The 24,066-nt window shown below is 41.7% G+C and overlaps 1 protein-coding gene across 1 annotated transcript in view; it reads right to left on the bottom strand.

Annotated features, from left to right (window-relative positions):
- LOC144506244 (uncharacterized) overlaps nucleotides 1-24,066 on the bottom strand; it is a 172,485-nt gene that overhangs the window by 112,454 nt on the left and 35,965 nt on the right. Inside the window, exons 12-17 of the mRNA XM_078232103.1 lie at nucleotides 19,770-19,895; nucleotides 13,765-13,836; nucleotides 12,973-13,078; nucleotides 5,585-6,181; nucleotides 3,030-3,131; nucleotides 2,258-2,427 (exon numbers count right to left, since the gene is read on the bottom strand). Coding sequence (XP_078088229.1) covers nucleotides 2,258-2,427; nucleotides 3,030-3,131; nucleotides 5,585-6,181; nucleotides 12,973-13,078; nucleotides 13,765-13,836; nucleotides 19,770-19,895 — 1,173 coding nt within the window. The remainder of the gene's footprint in view (nucleotides 1-2,257; nucleotides 2,428-3,029; nucleotides 3,132-5,584; nucleotides 6,182-12,972; nucleotides 13,079-13,764; nucleotides 13,837-19,769; nucleotides 19,896-24,066) is intronic.

Raw genomic sequence — 24,066 nt, forward strand, 5'->3', positions numbered from 1 at the left:
CTCAACACGGACCTGAAGTGGCAGTTTTTATTTTTTACATTGACTTGCAGTGGCTTTAAAAATGAAAGCACAAAGAAAGTGCCAGACTCATGAGAACACAGGCAACACGTGCAAGAAGCGATGGGTAATGTGTAGAAGATTCATTTATACCTTGTTTAAATCACCTCTATGATTCTATAGAGGGATATGAGCCAAATGCGGGCAATTGGGATTAGTTTATGGGTTTAAAAAAGAAGGGCGGCATGGACAAGTTGGGCCGAAGGGCCTGTTTCCATGCTATAAACCTCTATGACTCTATGATTAATTGGATGAGGTTTAAAAATGTACTTCTAGGAGTATCATTGAAGTAAATGTTAACAGTTTCTGATTTGGATCAGAAAGACACAGGTTCAAGACCTAATCCCAGAGCCGAGTACTTTGGCCCAGACTTTGTGATCAACAATGAATAAAATGCTGTCACTGTTTGTTAAATTTACTGCTGCCCAGATTTTGTGGATCTTTGATCAGCAAGTTAGAGAACCATTTCAGGTCCTATGCATATCTGGGACCTGTGAGAGCAAGGCAAGCAACAGCTGGTCTCTTCAACCAAGTTGAGAGATCCTTAGCGAAACATAGGGCTGCATTTGCTCCCAGATAGGTAGAGAGGGTCTGTAGGCCTGCCTGTAAGATTGGGTCCCCAGCCTATGGGTGCATGGCAATTAAAACGCCTCCAGTCACTGAATTTAACGGTTCTTTACAAAGCCTAATTGGCTCTCTGCTTCATGCAGGGCCCCAAATGCACCTCTAAAGCAGCCAGCGCTGGGAACAAAGATGGAAATCAGGTTTGTCAGTTGGGGCTGGCACCTTTAGGCCCCATCCACCTCAAATCCTCTCCTTGGTGGGTACTGCCCATAATGCATAAACTAGGAAGTGTAAGGTGGATGGTCACGTTCAATGTCACATTGTATACAAAAAGCTAAGAAAAGAGAAGGATGATGGAATTGAAAGAGAGACAGACAAGAGATAGAACAGTGAAGTATATTCTTGAAAAATCTCCAACAATAATTCAAATCTGAAGGAATGAGACTTCATAGTTGCACAAATTAATTTTCAGTGCCAGAATGTTTGATTGTAATTAAGAGCTATTACGCTCCAAATTCATTTACACTTGAATGGGCAAGCCTCAACTTTCCTGCATGTTTAGTGGGTATATACTGCAACTCCATGCCTTCCATGTGTTTGATTGCCAAGTTTCTCAGGTGAGGTGTAACAAAGCTTCTGTAGAAGCGTGGCAAGTCTGACAGCAGCTTCCTGATTTCTTTGTTTTATTGCAGATGTCAGACACTGCAGTCTGATTTACTGCAGAATAAACAGTCAGCTGACAGTTTCATTATTATGCTTACCATTAAATCCAGGCTATATCAAGGCTGACACTTAATTATAGCACTTTTAAAGGAGTTTTGCACTTTTGGAGGTACCATCTTTCAAATGAGTTGTTGGACTGAAATCTCTGCCCTCTTAAGGTGAGTATAATAGATCCCACGCAGCATGAAGCAAATACAGGGGAGTTTGTCCTGTCTCTTAGTCAAACTTTATCACTTAGCCAATATCACTAAAAAAGATTAAGAGTCATTGTTCTCATCACAGTTTGTGGGACTTTGTTATGGAGAAATTGCTTGTTACATTCCCAACATTATAACAGTGGCAACATTCCATTGGCTGTGAAGCACTTCGGAGACATCAGGAGGTTTTAAAGGATACTGTACAAAGCAAGTTAGTTCTTTTGTTCCTTAAATCAACCATGGACATAAAAAATATACAATCCAATTACTTGAAACAATTTCAGCAAAGTACATCAGCATTTGCAATTAATGAGACTTATGCATAAGATTATGCACAAATGCATTCTGAACAATTATAGCTTATTTCAATTAAGCCTTTCCTTCCTTATTTTCATAGCATTTACATATCTCCCAGAAGTACAACACACAAATACACAATGTTTTAATAACACAAGTCTAATTCTTGCCAAACACCTCTGAACATGAAAATTACAGACAAGCTGCACCAGTTGCCAGCTTGAAAAGCTAAGATGTTAGAAATTTAACACCATGACAGTAGGAGAGCAGACCTGATGTCTCTTATGGCTTAAGATACGAACATTTGAAAAATATTACAGGAATATTGTTTAAGTATCTAAGAAAAACACAAATTCTTTTGAAATCTGCCTGATATTCAAGGTGCTGAATTTGACAGTCAGATTTTGCTGTAAATTTACCTGCGTAACAACACATAAAGGTTCCTTTATCGACATCATCCATGCAACGAACTCCCCAGCCTCTCTTTTTAGTTTTAAACAACTGCAGTCGAGTTTTAAGGCCATGTTGTACAACTCTGTTTTCGCACATTCTTTCATTACATTTGCACCATTTGTTACATTCATAAAGTCTGGGAAAAAATAATGAATTTTGCTCAATATTTTTCATATTGCAATATTGTACATCAGATATTCAATACTGGCATCTTAGATCAAATGCTGCTAATGCACTTGGCTGATGTTTCAAAACATTCTTTATATTGGTTGCACCATTAGAGAAAAAAGTCCCATCAGATAATAATCATGGCAAACAACTGTGAGCAGTAAAAATCAGAAAGGTAAAGGAGACCAATGTTACTTCAAAGCAATGACTAAAATATGTAGTTCCTGCACAACTTCAAATAAACTGCATTATTAATTTGTCCAGGAGTCTTTTACAGTGTATTTTTCTCGAGAGAAATTCAGTTCTGGGTCTCATTTTACGATGAACACTACAAATTGAGCATCTGGGCAAAGTATTGACTGTGCCACAGTTACACTAAAGTGTAGTCTAAATACACCCTTAGAGGAAGGTGGATGCAATTAGAATTTTGCACCAGTTGTGCCACACACTAATTTCATAAAATGGTCCAACATAAATCTGCCTTGTATGCTAGGGGGTGGGCTAGAAGATTCAACTATTCCTATAAACAGATCTCAAAAAAGAAAGCAACACTGCTGGTGCTTAACTCACCCAGAAGGTGCACATTGTAGAAGTCGTTTATATTCATACCCAGATGCCCTTTTAAATCTTTTGTTGACACTGGTTGTCAGCTGCTGGCAGGCACACCTAGATCTTGCAAACACACTACATTTTAATTATCTGCACCAAACTTAAAGCATCCATCTTAGGCTGAAATATTTCTGCTTTTCATTTCTCCAGTGCAACCGTTTGAATAGATAAATACAATAAAGGTAAACTTATACGATAGAGATCTGCGAGTTACAGAATTGGTCCCTGAAAAATGATGTACCATATGAGCAGACACAACCACTACGATAATAGGAGGTTGGATGCAGATAAAACTCGAGTCAAAAAGAAACAGAGGGAGCGTTTACGTTGGAAGTAGTTACAATTCTAAAATAAATCCTTTCATGATTAGTCTGGCTAAATTAACAGATTTCAGTTGGGATGTAATTTACAACTGACAACAATAGCCTGGTTGGGGGATGGCAGATTGAGGGCAAGTACATCAGGTTACTGGTCACCATAAAAATTGGGCCAGTGTAAAAAAGGTTACAGTTTTATTTAAAGAATGAATATGGGAACAGGAGTAGGCCATTTAACCACTCTCGCCATTCAATGAAACCATGGCTGATCTGCGATCTAACTACTTATGCACCGGTCTTTGATTCATATCCCTTAATACCTATGGTTAACAAATTTTTAAAAATAGATTGTATTTAATTAATGTATTCAAGGGGCAGCATGGTGACAGTGGTTAGCTTGCTGCCTCACAGCGCCAGGAACCCAGGTTCAATTCCGGCCTTGGGTGACTCTGTGCGGAGTTCACACATTCTCCCCGTGTCAGTGTGGGTTTCCCCCCGGGTGCTCTGGTTTCCTTCCATAGTCCAAAGATGTGCAGGTTAGGTAGATTGGCCATGCTAAATTGCCCCTTAGTATCCCAAGATGTGTAGGTTAAGGAGATTAGTGGGACTTGGTGCTTAGAACTTCTCTCATTACTCCAGATGTGGTCCAACCAGGGTTTTGTACAAGTGATATATTATTTCTACCCACCTTGCACTCTACTCCTCCAGATATGAAGGCCAGCAATCCATTAGCCTTTTTCTGTACCTGTTCATAACATTTTACAACATAGAAACATAGGACTTAGAAGGACTAGGCCATTCAGCCTTTTGAGCCTGCTCCACTATTCGATAAGATCATGGCTGATCGAGCCATGTTCCTGTGTGTCCCCACCCGACTCCCTTGTTCAGCAAAAATCTGTCTAACTCTGCCTTGAATAAATTCAATGACCCTGCATTAATGTTTTCTGGGGGAAAGAATGCCACAGAAATAATGACCCTCAAAAGAAAGAAAGTCCTCATCTCCACCTTAAAACCTCTTATTCTTGAACCGTGACCCCGAGTTCTAATCTCACCCATGTGGGGAAACATCCTGGCAACATACACCATAAGTTCCTTCAGGTTCTGATATGTTTCAATGTTGTGGGGATTGTGAGCTGTTTACTCCCCCACCCCGCCACTGGGACGGTTAATCGCCATGCCACCTGCCTTGTTTTCCTTTCAGGCTCGAGAAACACCTCTCAGTTCCGACATGGAGAGTCCATTGGAAAATTTTCATGATCTATGTTGCAATTTTACACTTCCATCTACACGTCTGACATCATCACCTAGCTTTGTATCATTGTCAAATTTGGGTCTGCGGCTTTCTATCCCATGATCTAAATCATGAATAAAAAGCCAAATAGTTGAAGCTGAAGCCCCAACACAGATACTCGTGGGACACTACTAATTACATTCTGCCGGTTACAGTACCTGCCCACTATTGCTTCTCGGTCTCCTGCTGCTCAACCAATTACCTAACCAGGTCAATAATTTGCCTAGGTTTCCATAACCTTCAAATTCAGCTAACAGTCTCTTATGACATAATGTAGTCAATTTCTGAGCAATTTTAACATATCATTCAAAGATATTAATTTCCCAGAAGTACTCTTGGGATGTCCGCAATTAGGTCAGTCACCCCAACTCCAAAATCTCTCACCTCAGTCAGAAATGTGTGCATTAAAGTTCCACTCCAAACACCTAATCTCAGCAGATTATGCTGTGCAGTGCACTGTTGGGAATGGAGTTTGTGGATGTGCCATTAAATTTGTTCAGGTGAACAAAAGATTTCATGCACTATTTGCTGAAGAGCAAGGGAGTTCTCCCAGAGTTGCAGTCAATATTTATCTTTCAACCAACATCACTCTTATGTCATTCGACCATTTACCTGGGTTTCTACTGAACATTTATATTTTTAAAAATAGGTCAAAAAGCAGGGGAACCAGATTTTAAAACGCTGGAAGTACTTAGCAGGTCAGGCAGTGTCTATGGAGAGAGTAGAATTAACATTTCAGGTTGCTGATCTTCCGTCAGTTAACTCTGCTTCTCTCCACAGCTGCTGTCTGATCCACTGATTAATTATCATTTGTGGTAGGCCAGAATGCAGTCCAGTTGCAATCCCAAATATGGAAACTCTTGCAACATTATTCACCCATCAAAAGCATTTACACAAAAAGTACTAACTTGTCACTGCAGCCATCTGTGCAATTGCATTGCTGGAGGAACACCTCTGCTGAATTGCTAATAAGATATCCATGAGGCAACCGTGCTTTTCTATATTTAAAATACTGTGGTTTGGAGACATCAACTGCATTGTACAGAGGGATTGGCACAGGTTCTATACCATGGCTTATGTCGGCTTCGTAAATAACAGCGTTCTTGCAAGAAACTGTCCTTGAAAGCTGAACATAAGTGTTGAAAGAGAAGAAGTCCAGTAGCAGAAAGTCACACTGGGTTTCAAAAATGTAATCATGCACCTCCTTGAAATTCCGCAAACCTCTCCCACAAGGAGCTTTGTAAGAAACATGGGGTAGCTCCAAGACCTCAGTATCCCAATGCAATTTTCCATGTCGTCTTTGAAACTGGCAGAGTATAGGAATTTTCAGTGGATTTTCCCCTTTGAAATGATCAGGAGTTGGAGGTGTCACTTTCGCAATACACAACCCACTGCACTGATGCTGCTGGAAGGTCAACTGCTCAGGAAGGCTAGGGTGGCCAAGTCTCTCCATAGGGGATGGGTAAGTGGTCGGGGAAGGCAGGCTTTTAATCACTGATGTTTGCCTAGAGAGAAAAAAAAAGTTATATTTAATTATCCTATCACACTGGGAAATGACCATATAACTTGAACAGTGATGGACCTTGTTGTGCCTTGTCCAATGCACGGAACTGCTGAGACAAATTTTCAAGTGGTTATCAATTAATCATCTATAAATTATACATTATATATACATTATATTATACATCTATAAATTATACAAGACTGGTGAATTTTACGAAACTCCAGGAGGAGCAACTTTCAACAGTGAGTAATCGGGATATTCAAATAAAGGAGACTTCAGATATCAAAGCACAGAAAAGACTGCTGTTTAGAGTATATGGAAATACAATAGCTGATTGCATTCAAAACTTTATCCTAATTTTATATATTTCTATTCAAACTTCTATAATAGAAAATACTATGCAAACTTACAATACTGTCACCGTGCCCTCTTGCCAATAGAGCTACAGTGCCACCACTGACGAGGATGTAATTACAGCATGATACATTTACATTGGTAGCTTCCATTATAAACATGGAAAAGTTGACTAGAAATGCGTGTAAGCCTAAAATTTTACTACTAATCATAGTATAGGATACACGTTTGCTTAACACAAAAGTCATTTTCTGAAGTTTATATACATTAATGAAATAAGTGGGGGTCTATATGCAAACTGAAACAGAACTCTCTTTTTGAACCTGTGCATCTTTCTATGCAGTTTCACTCATATTAGTTAACCACTTCAGTAGGAAAAACAGAATGGCAGAGTATTATTTAAATGTTGATAGATTGGGAAATGTTGATGTACAAAGGGACCTGGGTCTCCTTGTACACCTGTGACTGAAAGCAAGCAGTTAGGAAAGCAAATAGTATGTTGGCCTTCATTGCAAGAGGATTTGAGTGCAGGAGCAAGGATGTCTTACTGAGGCCACATCTGTGTGCAGTTTTTGTCTCCTTGTCCCAGAAAGGATACACATGCCATAGAGAGAGTGCAGCGAAGGTTCATCAGACTGATTCCTGGGACGACAGGATTGTGGTACAAGGAGAGATTAAGTTGACTAGGCCTGCATAAAATTCTGACAGGGTTGGACAGACTAGATGCAGTGATGATGCTCCCCTGGTTGTGAAGTCCGGAACAAAGTGTCACAGTCTCAGAATACGGGGTGGGCCATTTACAACCAAGATGAGGAGAAATCTCTTCACTCAGGGGGTGACGAGCCAGTGGAATTCTCCACTACAGAAGGCTGAGGAAGCCAGGTGAATTAATATATTTGAGGAAATAAACTGCAATAAATAAAATTGCAAATATTTCAATTATTCTCCAAATTTCAAACAACAGTATATATAATCACACAAATAAATCTGAGCTAAAGTGCAGTAAGTAGTCTCACAACACCAGGTTAAAGTCCAACAGGTTTATTTGGTAGCACAAGCTTTCAGAGCGTTGCCCCTTCATCAGGTGAGCTAAACTGAGCATCAGTCACAAAGTAAAGACTCAAAATCCTCAGGGATCCTCGGCCTAGCCCCCTGGGAGCAGGCGGAGAGCAGTAGCAGCACAGAGTAGAAATCTTATTCCTGGGGAAAAGAAAACCCGGAAGAGGATGCTGTAATCTGATTGGCTGCTGGGAAATCTGTGCTAAATTTGAAAAAGAACACTGCAAAACTAAAAAAAAACTAATTAAATTAATTAACTAAGTAGAGATGGCTGGGCAGGTGATGTGCTGTAGTTGCATGATGTGGGAGCTGGCAGATCCCATTGCGAGCTGCAGTGAGCTCATCTGCAGCAAGTGTTGGCTGCTCGAAGAACTTCGGCTCAGAATTGAGGAGCTGGAGTCCGAGCTTTGGACACTGCGGCACATCTGGGAGAGGGAGAGTCCCCTGGACATTGTTTCAGGAGGCAGTCACACCCGGTAGATTAGGTACCTCTAATTCGGTCAGTGGTCAGGGACAGCTGGGTGTGACTGCAAGTGAGGCAGGTAGGGGGATCCTAAATTCAGGAACTGAGGAGCCTCAGCTCTTGACCTTGTCCAACAGGTATGAGATACTTGCTCCCTGCGTGGATGAGGAAAAGGGCTGTAGGGAGGATGAGCTAGCCAACCACTGCACCGTGGTACAGGAGGCCATTCAAGAGGGGGCATCAAAAAGACAAGTGGTAGTTGTAAGGGATTCTATAATTGGGGCGATTGATAGCATCCTTTGTAAGCCAGATCGTGAGTGCCGCGTGGTATGTTGCCTGCCCAGTGCCAGTGAGGGACACCTCTGACCGCCTTGAAAGGATATTGGAGTGGGAGGCAGAGGATCCAGTTATTATGGTCCACGTTGGGACAAACATAGACAAGGCTTGGAAACAGGGCCTGTTTGGGGACTATCAAGCACTAGGAACTAAATTGAAGAACAGGTCCTAGAGTCATAGAGGTTTACAGCATGGAAACAGGCCCTTTGGCCCAACTTGTCCATGCCGCCCTTTTTTTTAAAAACCCCTAAGCTAATCCCAATTGCCCGCATTTGGCCCATATCCCTCTATACCCATTGTATCCATGTAACTATCTAAATGATAGTTAAAAGATAAAATTGTACCCGCCTCTACTACTACCTCTGGCAGCTTGTTCCAGACACCACCCTCTGTGTGAAAAAATTACCCCTCTGGACACTTTTGTATCTCTCCCCTCTCACCTCAAGGGTTATAATCTCAGGATTACTACCCAAGCCTCATGCAAATTGGCAGAGTGTTGAGATAATTAAGGAAGTTAACACGTGGCTGTTAACACGTGGCCTCGTAATGATCTTACAGTTAGGGATCTTCTTGGAAGAAGCAATCACAGTATGGTTGAATTTAAAATACAGATAGAGCATGAGAAGGCAAAATCCAATACCAGCGTCTTGTGCTTAAACAAAGGAAACTATAATGGGATGAGGGAGGAGTTGGCTAAGCTAAACTGGGAGCAAAAACTTTATGGTGGGACAATGGAGGAACAGTGGAGGACTTTCAAAGCGATTTTTCACACTGCTCAGCAAAAGTATAATAAGTGATAAGGAAGGACTGTAGAAAAAGAGATAATCGGCCATGGATATCTAAGGAAATAAAGGAGGGTATCAAATTGAAAGAAAATGCATACAAAGTGGCAAAGATTAGTGGGAAACTAGAGGGCTGGGAAATCTTTAAAGATCAACAGAAAGCCACAAAAAAAGCTATAAAGAAAAGTAAGATGGATGAGAGTAAACTAGCTCAGAATATAAAAACAGATAGCAAAAGTTTCTACAAATGTATAAAATGAAGAAGAGTGACTAAAGTAAACATTGGTCCTTTAGAGGATGAGAAGGGGGATGTAATAACTGGAAATGAGGAAATGGCTGAGGCATTGAACAGGTATTTTGTGTCAGTCTTCACGGTGGTAGACACAAATACCATGCCAAAAATTGATGACAAGAAGGCTATGGCAGGTGAGGACCGAGAAACTATTATCATGAAAGAGGTAGTGTTGGGCAAGCTAATGGGGCTAAGGGTAGACAAGTCTACTGGCCCTGATGGAATGCATCCCAGGCTACGAAAAGAGATTGCGGGGGAAATAGCAAATGCACTCATGGTAATTTATCAAAATTCGCTGGACTCTGGGGTGGCTCCCGCAGATTGGAAAACAGGAAATTTGGACGCCACTGTTTAATAAAGGAGGTAGACAAAAGGCGGGTAACTATAGGCCGGTTAGCTTAACTTCTGTAATAGGGAAAATGCTTGAATCTATCATCAAGGAAGAAATAGCGAGACATCTGGATATAAATTGTCCCATTGGGAAGACGCAGCATCGATTCAAGAAGGGCAGGTCATGTTTGAGTAATTTGGTGCAATTCTTTCAGAACATTACATGCGCAGTGGACAATGGAGAACCTGTGGATGTGGTGTATCTGGATTTCCAGAAGGCATTCGACAAGGTGCCACACCAAAGGCTGCTGCATAAGATAAAGGTTCACGGTGTTATGGGTAATGTATTAGCATGGATAGAGAATAACAGAAAGCAAAGAGTGGGGGTAAATGGGTGTTTTTCTGGTTGGCGATCAGTGACTAGTGGTGTGCCTCAGGGATCAGTGTTGGGACCACAACTGTTTACAATTTACATAGATGATTTGGAGTTGGGGACCAAGTGCACGATGTCAAAACTTGCAGATGACGCTAAGATGAGTGGCAGAGCAAAGTGTGCAGAGGATGCTGAAAGTCTGCAAAGGGATATATAGTCTAAGTGAGTGGGCAAGGGTCTGGCAGATAGAGTACAATGTTGGTAAATGTGAGGTCATCCATTTTGGTAGGAATAACAGCAAGGTGGACTATTATTTAAATGGTAAAAAATTGCAGCATGCTGCTGTGCAGAGGGACCTGGATGTTCTTGTGCATGAATCCCAAAAAGTTGATTTGCAGGAGCAGCAGGTAATTAAGAAGGCAAATGGAATTTTGTCCTTCATTGCTAGAGGAATGGAGTTTAAAAAGGGAGGTTATGTTGCAGTTGTACAAGGTGCTGGTGAGGCCACACCTGGAGTACTGTGTACAGGTTTGGTCTTTTTACTTGAGAAAGGATATACTGGCACTGAAGGAGGTACAGAGGAGATTCACTAGGTTAATTCCAGAGTTGAGAGGGTTGGCTTATGAGGAGAGACTGAGTAGACTGGAGCTATACTCTTTGGAATTCAGAAGAATGAGGAGAGATGTTATAGAAACATATTAGATTATGAAGGGAATACATAACAAAGAACAATACAGCACAGGAACAGGCCCTTCGGCCCTCCAAGCCCATGCCGCTCCCTGGTCCAAACTAGACCATTCTTTTGTATCCCTCCATTCCCACTCCGTTCATATGTCTGTCTAGATAAGTCTTAAACGTTCCCAGTGTGTCCGCCTCCACCACCTTGCCTGGCAGCGCATTCCAGCCCCCCACCACCCTCTGTGTAAAATATGTCCTTCTGATATCTGTGTTAAACCTCCCCCCCTTCACCTTGAACCTATGACCCCTCGTGAACGTCACCACCGAACTGGGGAAAAGCTTCCCACAGTTCACCCTATCTATCCCCTTCATAATCTTGTACACCTCTAGTAGATCTCCCCTCATTCTCCATCTTTCCAGGGAGAACAACCCCAGTTTACCCAATCTCTCCTCATAACTAAGCCCCTCCATACCAGGCAACATCCTGGTAAACCTCCTCTGTACTCTCTCCAAAGCCTCCACGTCCTCCTGGTAGTGTGGTGACCAGAACTGGGCGCAGTATTCCAAATGCGGCCGAACCAACGTTCTATACATCTGCAACATCAGACCCCAACTTCTGTACTCTATGCCCCGTCCTATAAAGGGAAGCATGCCATATGCCTTCTTCACCACCTTCTCCTTCTTCACCAACTTCTCCACCTGTGATGTCACCTTCAAGGATCTGTGGACTTGCACACCCAGGTCCCTCCCTTTATGGTTCTGCCATAAAGGTCTACACCCTTTATGGTTCTGCCATTTATCGTATAGCTCCTCCCTACATTATTTCTACCAAAATGCATCACTTCGCATTTATCAGGATTGAACTCCATCTGCCATTTCTTTGCCCAAATTTCCAGCCTATCTATATCCTTCTGTAGCTTCTGACAATGCTCCTCACTATCTGCAAGTCCTGCAAATTTTGTGTCGTCCGCAAACTTACTGATCACCCCAGTTACACCTCCTTCCAGATCGTTTATATAAATCACAAACAGCAGAGGTCCCAATACAGAGCCCTGCGGAACACCACGAGTCACAGGCCTCCAGCCGGAAAAAGACCCTTCCACTACCACCCTCTGTCTTCTGTGACCAAGCCAGTTCTCCACCCATCTAGCCACCTCCCCCTTTATCCCATGAGATCCAACCTTTTTCACCAGCCTACCATGAGGGACTTTGTCAAATGCTTTACTAAAGTCCATATAGACGACATCCACGGCCCTTCCCTCGTCAACCATTCTGGTCACTTCTTCAAAAAACTCCACCAGGTTAGTGAGGCATGACCTCCCTCTCACAAAACCATGCTGACTATCATTAATGAGATTATTCCTTTCTAAATGCGCATACATCCTATCTCTAAGAATTTCTCCAACAACTCCCCCACCACGGACGTCAAGCTCACCGGTCTATAATTACCCGGGTTATCCTTCCTACCCTTCTTAAATAACGGGACCACATTAGCTATCCTCCAATCCTCTGGGACCTCACCTGCGTCCAGTGACGAGACAAAGATTTCATCTCTCGTCTCCCTGAGCAGCCTTGGATAGATTCCATCAGGCCCTGGGGATTTGTCAGTCTTTATATTATCTAACAAACCTAACACTTCCTCCCTTGTAATGGAGATTTTCTCCAATGGTTCAACACTCTCCTCCGAGACACTCCCAGTCAACACATCCCTCTCCTTTGTGAATACCGACACAGATGGAAGCAGGGAAGTAGTTTCCATTGGCAGGTGAAACTAGAACTAGGGGGCATGGCCTCAAAATAAGGAGAAGCAGATTTAGGACTGAGTTGAGGAGCAACCTCTTCACACAAAGGGTTGTGAATCTGTGGAATTCCCTGCCCAGTGAAGCAGTTGAGACTAGCTGATTGAATGTTTTTAAGGCAAAGACAGATAAATTTTTGAACAGTAAAGAAATTAAGGGGAATGGTGAGTGGGCGGGTGGGTAAGTGGAGCTGAGTCCACGAAAAGATCAGTCATGATCTTACTGAATGGCGGAGCAGGCTCGAGGGACCAGATGGCCTACTCCTGCTCCTAGTTCTTACGTTCTTAAAATGTGAAGTCGTAACATTTAAAATAAATATTGCATACTTAAACAGGGAACTGTCTGATATAGAATGTGCTTCCATTTCTTCAGAAATCACAAGCTTTTCTGAATTCTCCTGTTCATTGTCATGCTGAAATCTTTCTTCATTTTCTGTATAAAAAGGCATATAGTATTATTTATAGATATCGAGCACTTCCATATTAACAAGAATTTTTGGCATGATACAATCTATCTTTGACTATGTAAACAGCACATGTGGATATGTGCATGCACACATATTAGCATTATTAGCCTTGGTCCAGTGAATCAAAAGCACATATTTCAGTACAGTACTGAGGAGTGCTGCAATTTCAGAGAACTCCAACTGCCTTCTCAGGTGAATGTGGAAGTTTCTTTCACACCATTTTGATGAGCACTAGAGAAGTTCTCCCCAGTGTCTTGCCCAATATTTAGGCCTCCACTAACATAACTATCACGAGAATTCATTTGATCATTTGTCTTTTTTTGTGAAATCTTGTATGGAAATTGGCCACATTTCCTACATGAAGTGACAACACTTCAAAATCTATTTCATTGCATGCAAAGTGCCTTGGGCAGAATTTACCGATTGCCCTGCAAAAGGCCTAAATAAATGCAAGTTTCTTTTTTCATGCACATGGGAACAGGGGATATTGGGATGTGTATTTCCCCATAAAGTTTGCCATAAACAGAAACTGAATAACAGCAGAAATCAAAAATGAAATGTTCGCCTAACCACAGTGCCCTTCCCCCACGATACCAGGTTTTTAACTGCTAACTTCAATTTAATATCAACGGAGTAAAGCTTGGCCTCTTACCTGTTGTATCAAATGAAAGTGAGGAGTCCTGGATTTCTGCTTTGTTAAGCAAAATCAAAGCCTTCAAATATTCTGCAGGAAATAAACATAATATAATAAGACTATGGAGGCAGATGACCAGTAGGAACAGAACATAGAACATAACAGCGCAGTATAGGCCCTTCGGCCCTTGATGTTGTGAAACCAATCTAAAGCCCATCTAATCTACACTATTCCAATATCATCCATATGTTTATCTAATGACCGTTTAAATGCCCTTAATGTTGGCGAGTCCACTACTGTTGCAAGCAGGGCATTCCATGCCCTTACTCCTCTCTGAGAACCTACCTCTGACATCTGTCCTATATCTATCACCCCTCAATTTAAACCTATGTCCCCTCGTGCTAGCCATCACCATCCGAGGAAAAAGGCTTACACTGTCCACCCTATCTAATCTCTGATCATCTTGTATGCCTCTATTAAGTCACCTCTTAACTTTCTTCTCTCTAATGAAAACAGCCTCAAGTCACTCAACCTTTCCCCATAAGACCTTCCCACCATACCAGGCAACATCCTGGTAAATCTCCTCTGCACCCTTTCCAATGCTTCCACATCCTTCCTATAATGCGGCGACCAGAACTGTACGCAATACGCCAAGTGCGGCCGCACCAGACTTTTGTACAGCTGCAACATAACCTCATGGCTCCGAAACTCAATCCCTCTACCAATAAAAGCTAACACACCGTACGCCTTCTTAACAACCCTATCAACCTGGGTGCCAACTTTCAGGGATCTATGCACATGGACACCGAGATCTCTCTTCTCAACCACACTACCAAGTATCTTACCATTAGCGTAGTACTCTGTATTCCTGTTACTCCTTCCAAAGTGAACCACCTCACACTTTTCCACATTAAACTCCATCTGCCACCTCTCAGTCCAGCTCTGCAGCTTATCTATGTCCCTCTGTAACCTGCAACATCCTTCCGCACTGTCCACAACTCCACCGACTTTAGTGTCATCCGCAAATTTACTAACCCATCCTTTTACGCCCTCATCCAGGTCATTTATAAAAATGACAAACAGCAGTGGCCCCAAAACAGATCCTTGCTGTACACCACTAGTAAATGAACTCCAGGATGAACATTTCCCATCAACCACCACCCTCTGTCTTCTTACAGCTAGCCAATTTCTGATCCAAATCGCTAAGTCACCTCAATCCCATGCCTCCGTATTTTCTGCAATAGCCTACCGTGGGGAACCTTATCAAACGCTTTACTGAAATCCACATACACCGCATCATCTGCTTTACCCTTATCCACCTCTTTGGTCACCTTCTCAAAGAACTCAATAAGGTTTGTGAGGCACGACCTACCCTTCACAAAACCGTATTGACCATCCCTAATCAAATTATTCCTTTCTAGATGATTATAAATCCTATCTCTTATAATCCTTTCCAAAACTTTGCCCACAACAGAAGTAAGGCTCATTGGTCTATAATTACCAGGGTTGTCTCTACTCCCCTTCTTGAACAAGGGAACAACATTTGCTATCCTCCAGTCTTCTGGCACTATTCCTGTAGACAACGACGACATAAAGATCAAAGCCAAAGGCTCTGCAATCTCCTCCCTAGCCTCCCAGAGAATCCTAGGATAAATCCCATCCGGCCCAGGAGACTTATCTATTTTCACACTTTCCAGAATTGCTAACACCTCCTCCTTATGAACCTCAATCCCGTCTAGTTTAATAGCCTGTATCTCAGTATTCTCCTCGACAACATTGTTTTTTTCCTGTGTGAATACTGACGAAAAATATTCATTTAGCGCCTCTCCTATCTCTTCGGACTCCACACACAACTTCCCACTACTGTCCTTGACTGGCCCTAATCTTACCCTAGTTATTCTTTTATTCCTGACATACCTATAGAAAGCTTTAGGGTTTTCCTTGATCCTACCTGCCGAAGACTTCTCATGTACCCTCCTGGCTCTTCTTAGCTCTCTCTTTAGGTCCTTCCTGGCTAACTTGTAACTCTCAAGCGCCCTAACTGAGCCTTCACGTCTCATCTTAACATAAGTCTCCTTCTTCCTCTTCACAAGAGATTCAACTTCTTTAGTAAACCACAGTTCCCTCGCTCGACCACTTCCTCCCTGCTTGACAGGTACATACTTATCAAGGACACGCAGTAGCTGTTCCTTGAACAAGCTCCACATTTCAACTGTGCCCATCCCCTGCAGTTTCCTTCCACATCCTATGCATCCTAAATCTCACCTAATCGCATCATAATTTCCTTTCCCCCAGCTATAACTCTTGCCCTGCGGTATATACCTATCCCTTTCCATCGCTAAAGTAAACGAAACCGAATTGTGGTCATTATCACCAAAGTGCTCACCTACCTCCAAATCTGACACCTAGCCTGGTTCATTACCCAGTACCAAATCCAATGTGGCCTCGCCTCTTGTCGGCCTATCTACATACTGTGTCAGGAAACTCTCCTGCACACACTGGACAAAAACTGACCCATCTAAAGGACTCGGAAATCTCACGGAATAAAAGATATTCATGCAGCAACCTTCTATATCAATGGACACATGGAGAAATTGAATTGCTTGTCTCAGAGGGAAAGTACAGTCTTCATTTTACTCAGTTCAATAAATTAGAATTCAATAAATTAGAAACAAAAGTTTCAAAAGAACAGGAATGACAAACTCCGAAATACAACTGCACTTTAAATGTCCATTGTTGTTTCCTACATTACAGCATTTGTAAGGGGAAAAAGATCTTGAAACAAAGAATTCAACATTTTCCAAACCAGACTTTCTCCCCAAAACCCACTGCTACTTACTCAAAGCCACACTTGCAGTTGGGAGGGACAGATCAAATTCATTAACTTCACTTCACTTTCGCTAACTGTTACACTTCCTGAAAACAAAGGATTTCAGACTTGCAAAGCAGCACACTTCAAAGATTACAGACTAACTTGAAATTATGTTTACCCAACTAAATGCTGTTGAAGATTACTTGGTTGTTCAGACTGAAATGCAGAAAATAAATGCACCCATATATACTTCGAGAAATGTACTAGTGGAATTCAGTGCTGAGTGGCTTGACATACTTCCATTACATTGCGGCTGGAATAAACTTTAAAAAAAATATTTTACTCCATTCTTAAAGTCACAAAGCTAATACGCAGAGTGGATTGGGCAGAACCAAATCCAACTCCTTGCTTACTCCAAAAACCAAATTGAATCCAATTCAATGTCCCCACATTGAAGAGACATACAAGATCCAAGCTGACAAGAAAAGGCATTGCACCCCATCTTGGGCTTGATCTAATATTTGATCTTAGTCAAAAAGCTGAGAAAAGGCTGAGAATGGAACAAACTATAGATGTTTGTAGTACAGAAAAAGCGATTCGATTGTTTTTATATCAGCATTTGCTATAGTTAGCCAACCTTAATGCACTGCTCTCTCCCTACAGCCCGATAACTTCCTTTACTTCATTTATCCATTTTCTCCTTAGAAGATAACAACAATTTCTGTGTACATTGCTCCCCATGATAAAGAATTCAATACTCAATCATTCTTGAATAAATATTTTTTTCCCTAAGCCCTCCCCCGCTGATGGCCTCTCGAGACTGACTCCCCAACCAATAAAAACAGCCTCTTTCCATTTGCCCTGTCAGATAACCATTTTAAGAATGCAGTTAAACTTCGCTTTTGCTGCAGTAAAAATAGCTGTAGCATTTCAAATTGGTTCTTGTAACTATAGCTTCTCATCACTGATATCATCCTGGTATGTAATTGTTTATGTATGCTTGGTAAAGCTTTAATCACTAACGTTCTGCAGTGTTCTTTAAATGCACATTGCTAGAGGGGGAAAAAGCAATGAAAAATTCAAAGCAATAAGAAAAGCTAGACCTTTGAGGATACTTGAAGAAACAAATGATTGCCCAATGTACACATAGCAAAAAGAAAAAGGAATTTCCAATTAAAATGATCTTGAGTTCTAATTTATTATCTTATTCCTACACCAATGTATATTCAGGAATAAGAGGAAAATTGTAGTCAGATTTTTGAGAAGAGAATGTCATAAACAATACAAATAACCAGGAGCTATTAAAACACTTAGACTCAACAAAAGCTCACGGTACAGGTAGCTATACCCACAATGTTTTGGCCATCTGTACTTCAAGTGGCTCAGTGTCATATTTTGTTTTATATTGGCTCTGTGGAGCACCTTGGGACATTTTATGCTAAAGATGCTATACAAGTATATTGTTGCCATGTAGTATACAAATGTCACAGTGTCTGATTGAGACAATGTAAATTTGGCTGACTCTTCCACAAATTCTCCATGGTTGTGAGAAATATGTACAGAATGAAAAATAATAAAACTGATCTAATTTCGGAGTTGCCAACCTTGCATCACAACCCATTCATTACTGAACTGTGCCCGAGTATCACTAGGTCGCAACTATATGACAAATTGCCAAAAGTCCAGAAAATTATTTAAGGCCTTGATCTCTTTAACAGCCTGACAAACATACTTCCCATCTTCTACCATAATCTGAAGCAGCTGTTGTGGTCTCAGCAGAGACCAGTGACAGGTTTAGTTTTTAAGAAGCCAAAAACCCAGGTATTTACTAAAAGAATGAAGCCGCAACATTCACAGTTTAAAACCAATAAATTTTACTCTAACATTTGCACCAAAAATCAATGAATATGAATGCTAATCTTATCTTAAATAGTGAGTGATGTTCAAAAGTAAATGAAAGTTTCTACTTAATCTAAACTGAATTTCTTCACTCAAGTTGCCTTCCATACACATTTGACTTACACTTACACTCCCCAATAACTCAAGTCAGACATGTATCAGAAATTGGAAGATTTCTGGATAATAACCACTTGATCTGGGTACTGTTTCAAAGCTTCATATAAAAGGGTTGAGATTTTTTTGGTCCTCCTGCTTACTTCCAGCTGTTCCTTCAAATTTGGTTGGAGTCTCCAAATCCATAAAGGCATCACTGACCTCATTTTTCAACAGTATTCTTTAACGGTAGAGTCTTGCATCAAATAAATCTCTCTTGATCATCTCTGACAATCTCTGAAGTTAAACTCATGGAAGTATAGTCCTATAGTTATCAAGGTTCTTTTAAAAAAAAAACACTTCTAGCTGGCACATAGAACGTCAACTGGAAAGAGATGTCCCCTGCATTTAGCTTGTTCCAATCTAACTAAAGTTCAACTGCTTGCAAAACAGAAACACACAGGAACCTGCTCACCACTAGTTAACCGTGTTTCTGTTGTTTATCTCCCAGGCAAGTTGCTCACATGACCACTTACTGGAAGCCAGATATTACTACTAAAATCCCTTTTCAGAGAAATCTAGTTCTTAAAAGGACATCACCCCAACGTAGATTTCTCCCCCAAAGCACGTGGATCATCAAACAGCACATTATCAAACTCACACCAATGATTCCGGAGTTCTCCTGCCCAATCAAAAAAGTAACCTGCCACTGAAAATAAACATATCCTTGTGATATTTAGAATGCGACCCAAGTAGAACCCAATTATTTATTGCATGCTAATAATTCTAAAAACTTGGTGTGAAACTGCTGCATTGCTGGCCAATGATCACTCATAGCATTTTATTAGTTGCATGCCAGGTCCACAGAATGGAAGCTCATGCACAGAGTTATAATTGTGAATTAATCTCTTAGCAGTTTCACTACGAGGAAACATTTAGCAAAATCAAAACTATGTTCAACTAAGCCCAGTTTCCTTGAGTTTGTTACACCTGGATGTCCAACAGGTGGCTTCTAAAACATATATTCATATCCTTTGGATATCCCAATTTGTATAAATTCAAGTTCTTTTCTTAGAAGGCAATAACCACTTTACCATATTGAAGTTACAAGTTTGTTATCCAGAAAAATGGCAGCTTTACTGTTTATGAGATGCAGACTGAAAAACTGAAAGATATTTGTGGAAAAGGTAACTCATTATGCCATCAAATTTTTTTTTACCTTGATCATTTGCCGAACCATCAATGATTTTCTGTTTCAAGCAGTTTAACACATCATTGATTTGTTCAAAGACATGGTTCACACTTCCAATGGCTTGGACTCGAGTCCAAAATGATTTCGCTTTTTCTGGAGGAAGGGGCGGAAGAAGCAGAGTTTCTAAATACTTGTGTTAAACAACTCCAGTTTTCTAAATCAGGTATTAAACAAAAGATAAATATCAAGATTATGGCTGCTTGAGCAGCATGGCTGTTTGTACAGCATGGCTGCCTGTGCAGCATTGTGCATCAGGCGGCATGGTGGCACAGTGGTTAGCACTGTGCATCACAGCACCAGGGCCCCAGGATCAATTCCGGCCTTGGGTGACTGCATAGAATTTGTACGTTCTCTCTCTGTCTGTGTGGCTTTGCTCCAGGTGCTCCAGTTTCCTCCCACAAATTACTGAAACATGGCTAAGGGAGGGAAAGGACTGGCAGCTCAATGTTCCAGGGTACAGATGTTACCGGAGTTGCACTTTTGATAAGGTAAAACATCACAGCAGTACAGAGAGGGGAGATATCGGAGGGTTCGGCCACTGAGTCTATATGGATAGAACTGAGAAATAAGAAGGAGGAAATCACTTTGATAGGGTTAGAAATCATAGAAATCATAGAAACCCTACAGTGCAGAAGGAGGCCATTTGGCCCATCGAGTCTGCACCGACCACAATCCCACCCAGGCCCTACCCCCACATATTTTACCCACTAATCCCTCTAACCTACACATCCCAGGACACTAAGGGGCAATTTTTTAACCTGGCCAATCAACCTAACCCGCACATCTTTGGACTATAACCACATCTGGTTGTACTATAAGCCCCCAAATAGTCAGCAGGACATTGAGGAGCAAATATGTAAGGAGATTACAGATAGCTCCAAGAAGAATAGGGTGCTAATCGTAGGGGATTTTAACTTTCCCAACATTGACTGGGATAGATGTAGTATTAGAGGGTTGGATGGAGAGAAATGTGAGTGTATTAAGGAGGAGTTTCTCATTCAGTATGTGGATGGCCTGACCAGAGAGGGGGCAAAACTTGACCTCCTCTTGGGAAATAAGAAAGGGCAGGTGACAGAAGTGTTAGTGAGGGATCATTTTGGGATCAGTGACCATAATTCTATTAGTTTTAAGATAGCTATGGAGAATGATAGGTCTGGCCCAAAAGTTAAATTTCTAAATTGGGGCAAAGCCAATTTTGATGGTATCAGGCAGGAACTTTCAACAGTTAATTGGGGGAGTCTGTGGGAAGGCAAAGGGACGTCTGGTAAATGGGAAGCTTTCAAAAGGGTGTTAACCAGGGTTCAGGGTAAACACATTTCTCTTAGAACGAAGGGCAAGGCTGGTAGAAATAGGGAACGTTGGATGACTTGGGATATTGAGGTCCTGGTCAAGGAGGTGGAGGCACATGACATGCACAGGCAGCTGGGATCAAGTGAATCCCTTGAAGAGTACAGGGGGTGTAGGAGTAGAGTTGAGAGAGAAATCAGGAGGACAAAAAGGGGACATGAGATTATTTTGGCAGTTAAGGCAAAGGAGAATCCAAAGAGCTTCTACAAATACATAAAGGCCAAAACAGTAACTAGGGAGAGAGAGAGTAGGGCCTCTTAAGGATCAACAAGTTCATCTATGTGCGGATCCACAGAGATGGGTGAGATCCTAAATGAATATTTCTCATCAGTATTTACTGTTGAGAAAAGCATGGATGTTAGGGAACTTGGGGAAATAAATGGTGATTCTTGAGGAGTGTACAAATAACAGAGAAGGAGGTGCTGGAAATCTTAAAGCACATCAAGGAAGATAAATCCCTGGGGCCTGATGAAGTGTATCCTAGGACATTGTGGGAGGCTAGAGAGGAAATTGCGAGTCCCCTAGCAGAGATATTTGAATCATCAATAGTCACAGGTGAGGTGCCTGAAGATTTGAGGGTGGCAAATATTGTGCCTTTGTTTAAAAAGGGCTGCAGGAAAAACCCTGGGAACTACGGGCCAGTAAGCCTCACGTCTGTGGTGGGTAAGTTGTTGGAAGGTATTTTGAGAGACAGGATCTACAGGCATTTAGAGACGCAAGGACTGATTAGGGACAGTCAGCATGACTTTGTGAGTAGAAAATCATGTCTCGCAAATTGGATTGAGTCTTTTGAAGGGGTAACCAAGAAGGTAAATGAGGGCAGTGCAGTTGATGTTGTCTACATGGACTTTAGCAAGGCCTTGGGCAAAGTACCGCCTGGTAGGCTGTTGCGCAAGGTTAAATCTCACGGGATTCAGGGTGAGGTAGCTAAATGGATACAAAATTGGCTTGATGACAGAAGCCCGAGGGTGGTGTAGAGGGTTGTTTTTCAAACTGGAGGCCTGTGACCAGTGGAGTGCCTCAAGGGATCAGTGATGGGTCCACTGGTTATTGTCATTTACATTAATGATTTGGATGAGAATATAGGAGGCATGGTTAGTAAGTTTGCAGATGACACCAAGATTGGTGGGATAATGGACAGAGAAGGTTATCTCAGATTGCAACAGGATCTTGATCGATTGGGCCAGTGGTCTGACGAATAGCAGATGGAGCTTAATTTAGATAAATGCGAGGTGATGAACCACGGCAGGACTTATTCAGTTAATATAGGGCATTGGGGAGAGTTACTGAACAGAGAGATCTAGGGGTACAGGTTCATAGCTCCTTGAAAGTGGAATCACAGGTGGACAGAGTGGTGAAGGTGGCATTCAGCATGCTTGGTTTCATTGGTCAGAACATCGAATACAGGAGTTGGGACGTCTAGTTGAAGTTGTACAAGACATTGGTAAGGCCACACTTGGAATACTGTGTATAGTTCTGGTCACCCTATTATAGAAAGGATATTATTAAACTAGAAAGTGCAGAAAAGATTTACTAGGATGCTACCGGGACTTGGTAGATTGAGTTATAAGGAGGCTGAATAGACTGGGACTTTTTTCTCTGGAGTGTAGGAGGCTGAGGGGTGACCTTATAGAGGTCTATAAAATAATGAGGGGCACAGACAAGGTAGATAGTCAATATCTTTTCCTAATGGTAGGGAAGTCTAAAACTAGAGGGCATAGGTTTAAGGTGAGAGGGGAGAGATACAAAAGTGTTCAGAGGGGCAATTTTTTCACACAGAGGGTGGTGAGTGTCTGGAACAAGCTGCCAGAGGTAGTAGTAGAGGCAGGTACAATTTTGTCTTTTAAAAAGCATTTAGACAGTTAGATGGGTAAAATGGATAGAGAGGGATAAGGGCCAAATGCGGGCAATTGGGACTAGCTTAGAGGTTTAAAAAAAAGGGCAGCATGGACAAGTTGGGCCAAAGGGCCTATTTCCAAAGATGTGCAGGTTTTGTGGATTGGTCTTGTTAAATTGCCCCTTAGTGACCAAAGATGTGTAGGTTAGGGGGATTAGCAGGGTAAATATGTGGGGTTACGGGGGTTAGGAAGATGCTCTGTCAGAGAGTCAGTGCAAACTTAATGGCCAAATGGCCTCCTTCTGCACTGTAGAGATCCTATGACTCTACGAGTCCTTATTACTCTCAGCTACTTTGGCTGAATCAGCTCAAATTGGAGGTAGCTTTCAAACTAGAATTTCAAATTTGTTGGTGCTCAAATTGCATTTCAGGCTTTTCACCAAAATAATCAAACCCAAACTTGAACAAGGTGGAAAGCTGAGATCTTCTGCTTATACTTGGTTAGACCCTTCAAATATTTTGCAGTCTTGTCTTAGAGTGGAAATAAGATTTACAAAATTCATGTTAGATCCAAACCATAGGGAAAGACCAAACAAGTTGTGGCTTTTTCCTCCAGAAATTAGAAGGATTTCCAGAAGCATTTGACAAGGTGCCACACCAAAGACTGCTGCATAAGATAAAGGTGCATGGTGTTACGGGTAATGTATTAGCATGGATTGAGGATTGATTAACCGAAAGCAAAGATTGGGGGTAAATGGGTGTTTTTCTGGTTGGCGATCAGTGACTCATGGTGTGCCTCAGGGACCAGTGTTGAGACCGCAATTGTTTACGATTTACATAGATGATTTGGAGTTGGGAACCAAGTGTAGTGTGTCAAAATTCACAGATAACACTAAGATGAATGGCAGAGCAAAGTGTGCAGAGGACGCTGAAAGTCTGCAAAGGGATATAGATAGTCTAAGTGAGTGGGCGAGGGTTTGGCAGATGGAGTACAATGTTGATAAATGTGAGGTCATCCATTTTGGTAGGAATAACAACAAAATGGACTATTATTTAAATGGTAAAAAACTGCAGCATGCT

The sequence above is a fragment of the Mustelus asterias genome, chromosome 17 (assembly GCF_964213995.1).
Source record: "Mustelus asterias chromosome 17, sMusAst1.hap1.1, whole genome shotgun sequence".
NCBI classification, from domain to species: Eukaryota; Metazoa; Chordata; class Chondrichthyes; order Carcharhiniformes; family Triakidae; genus Mustelus; species Mustelus asterias.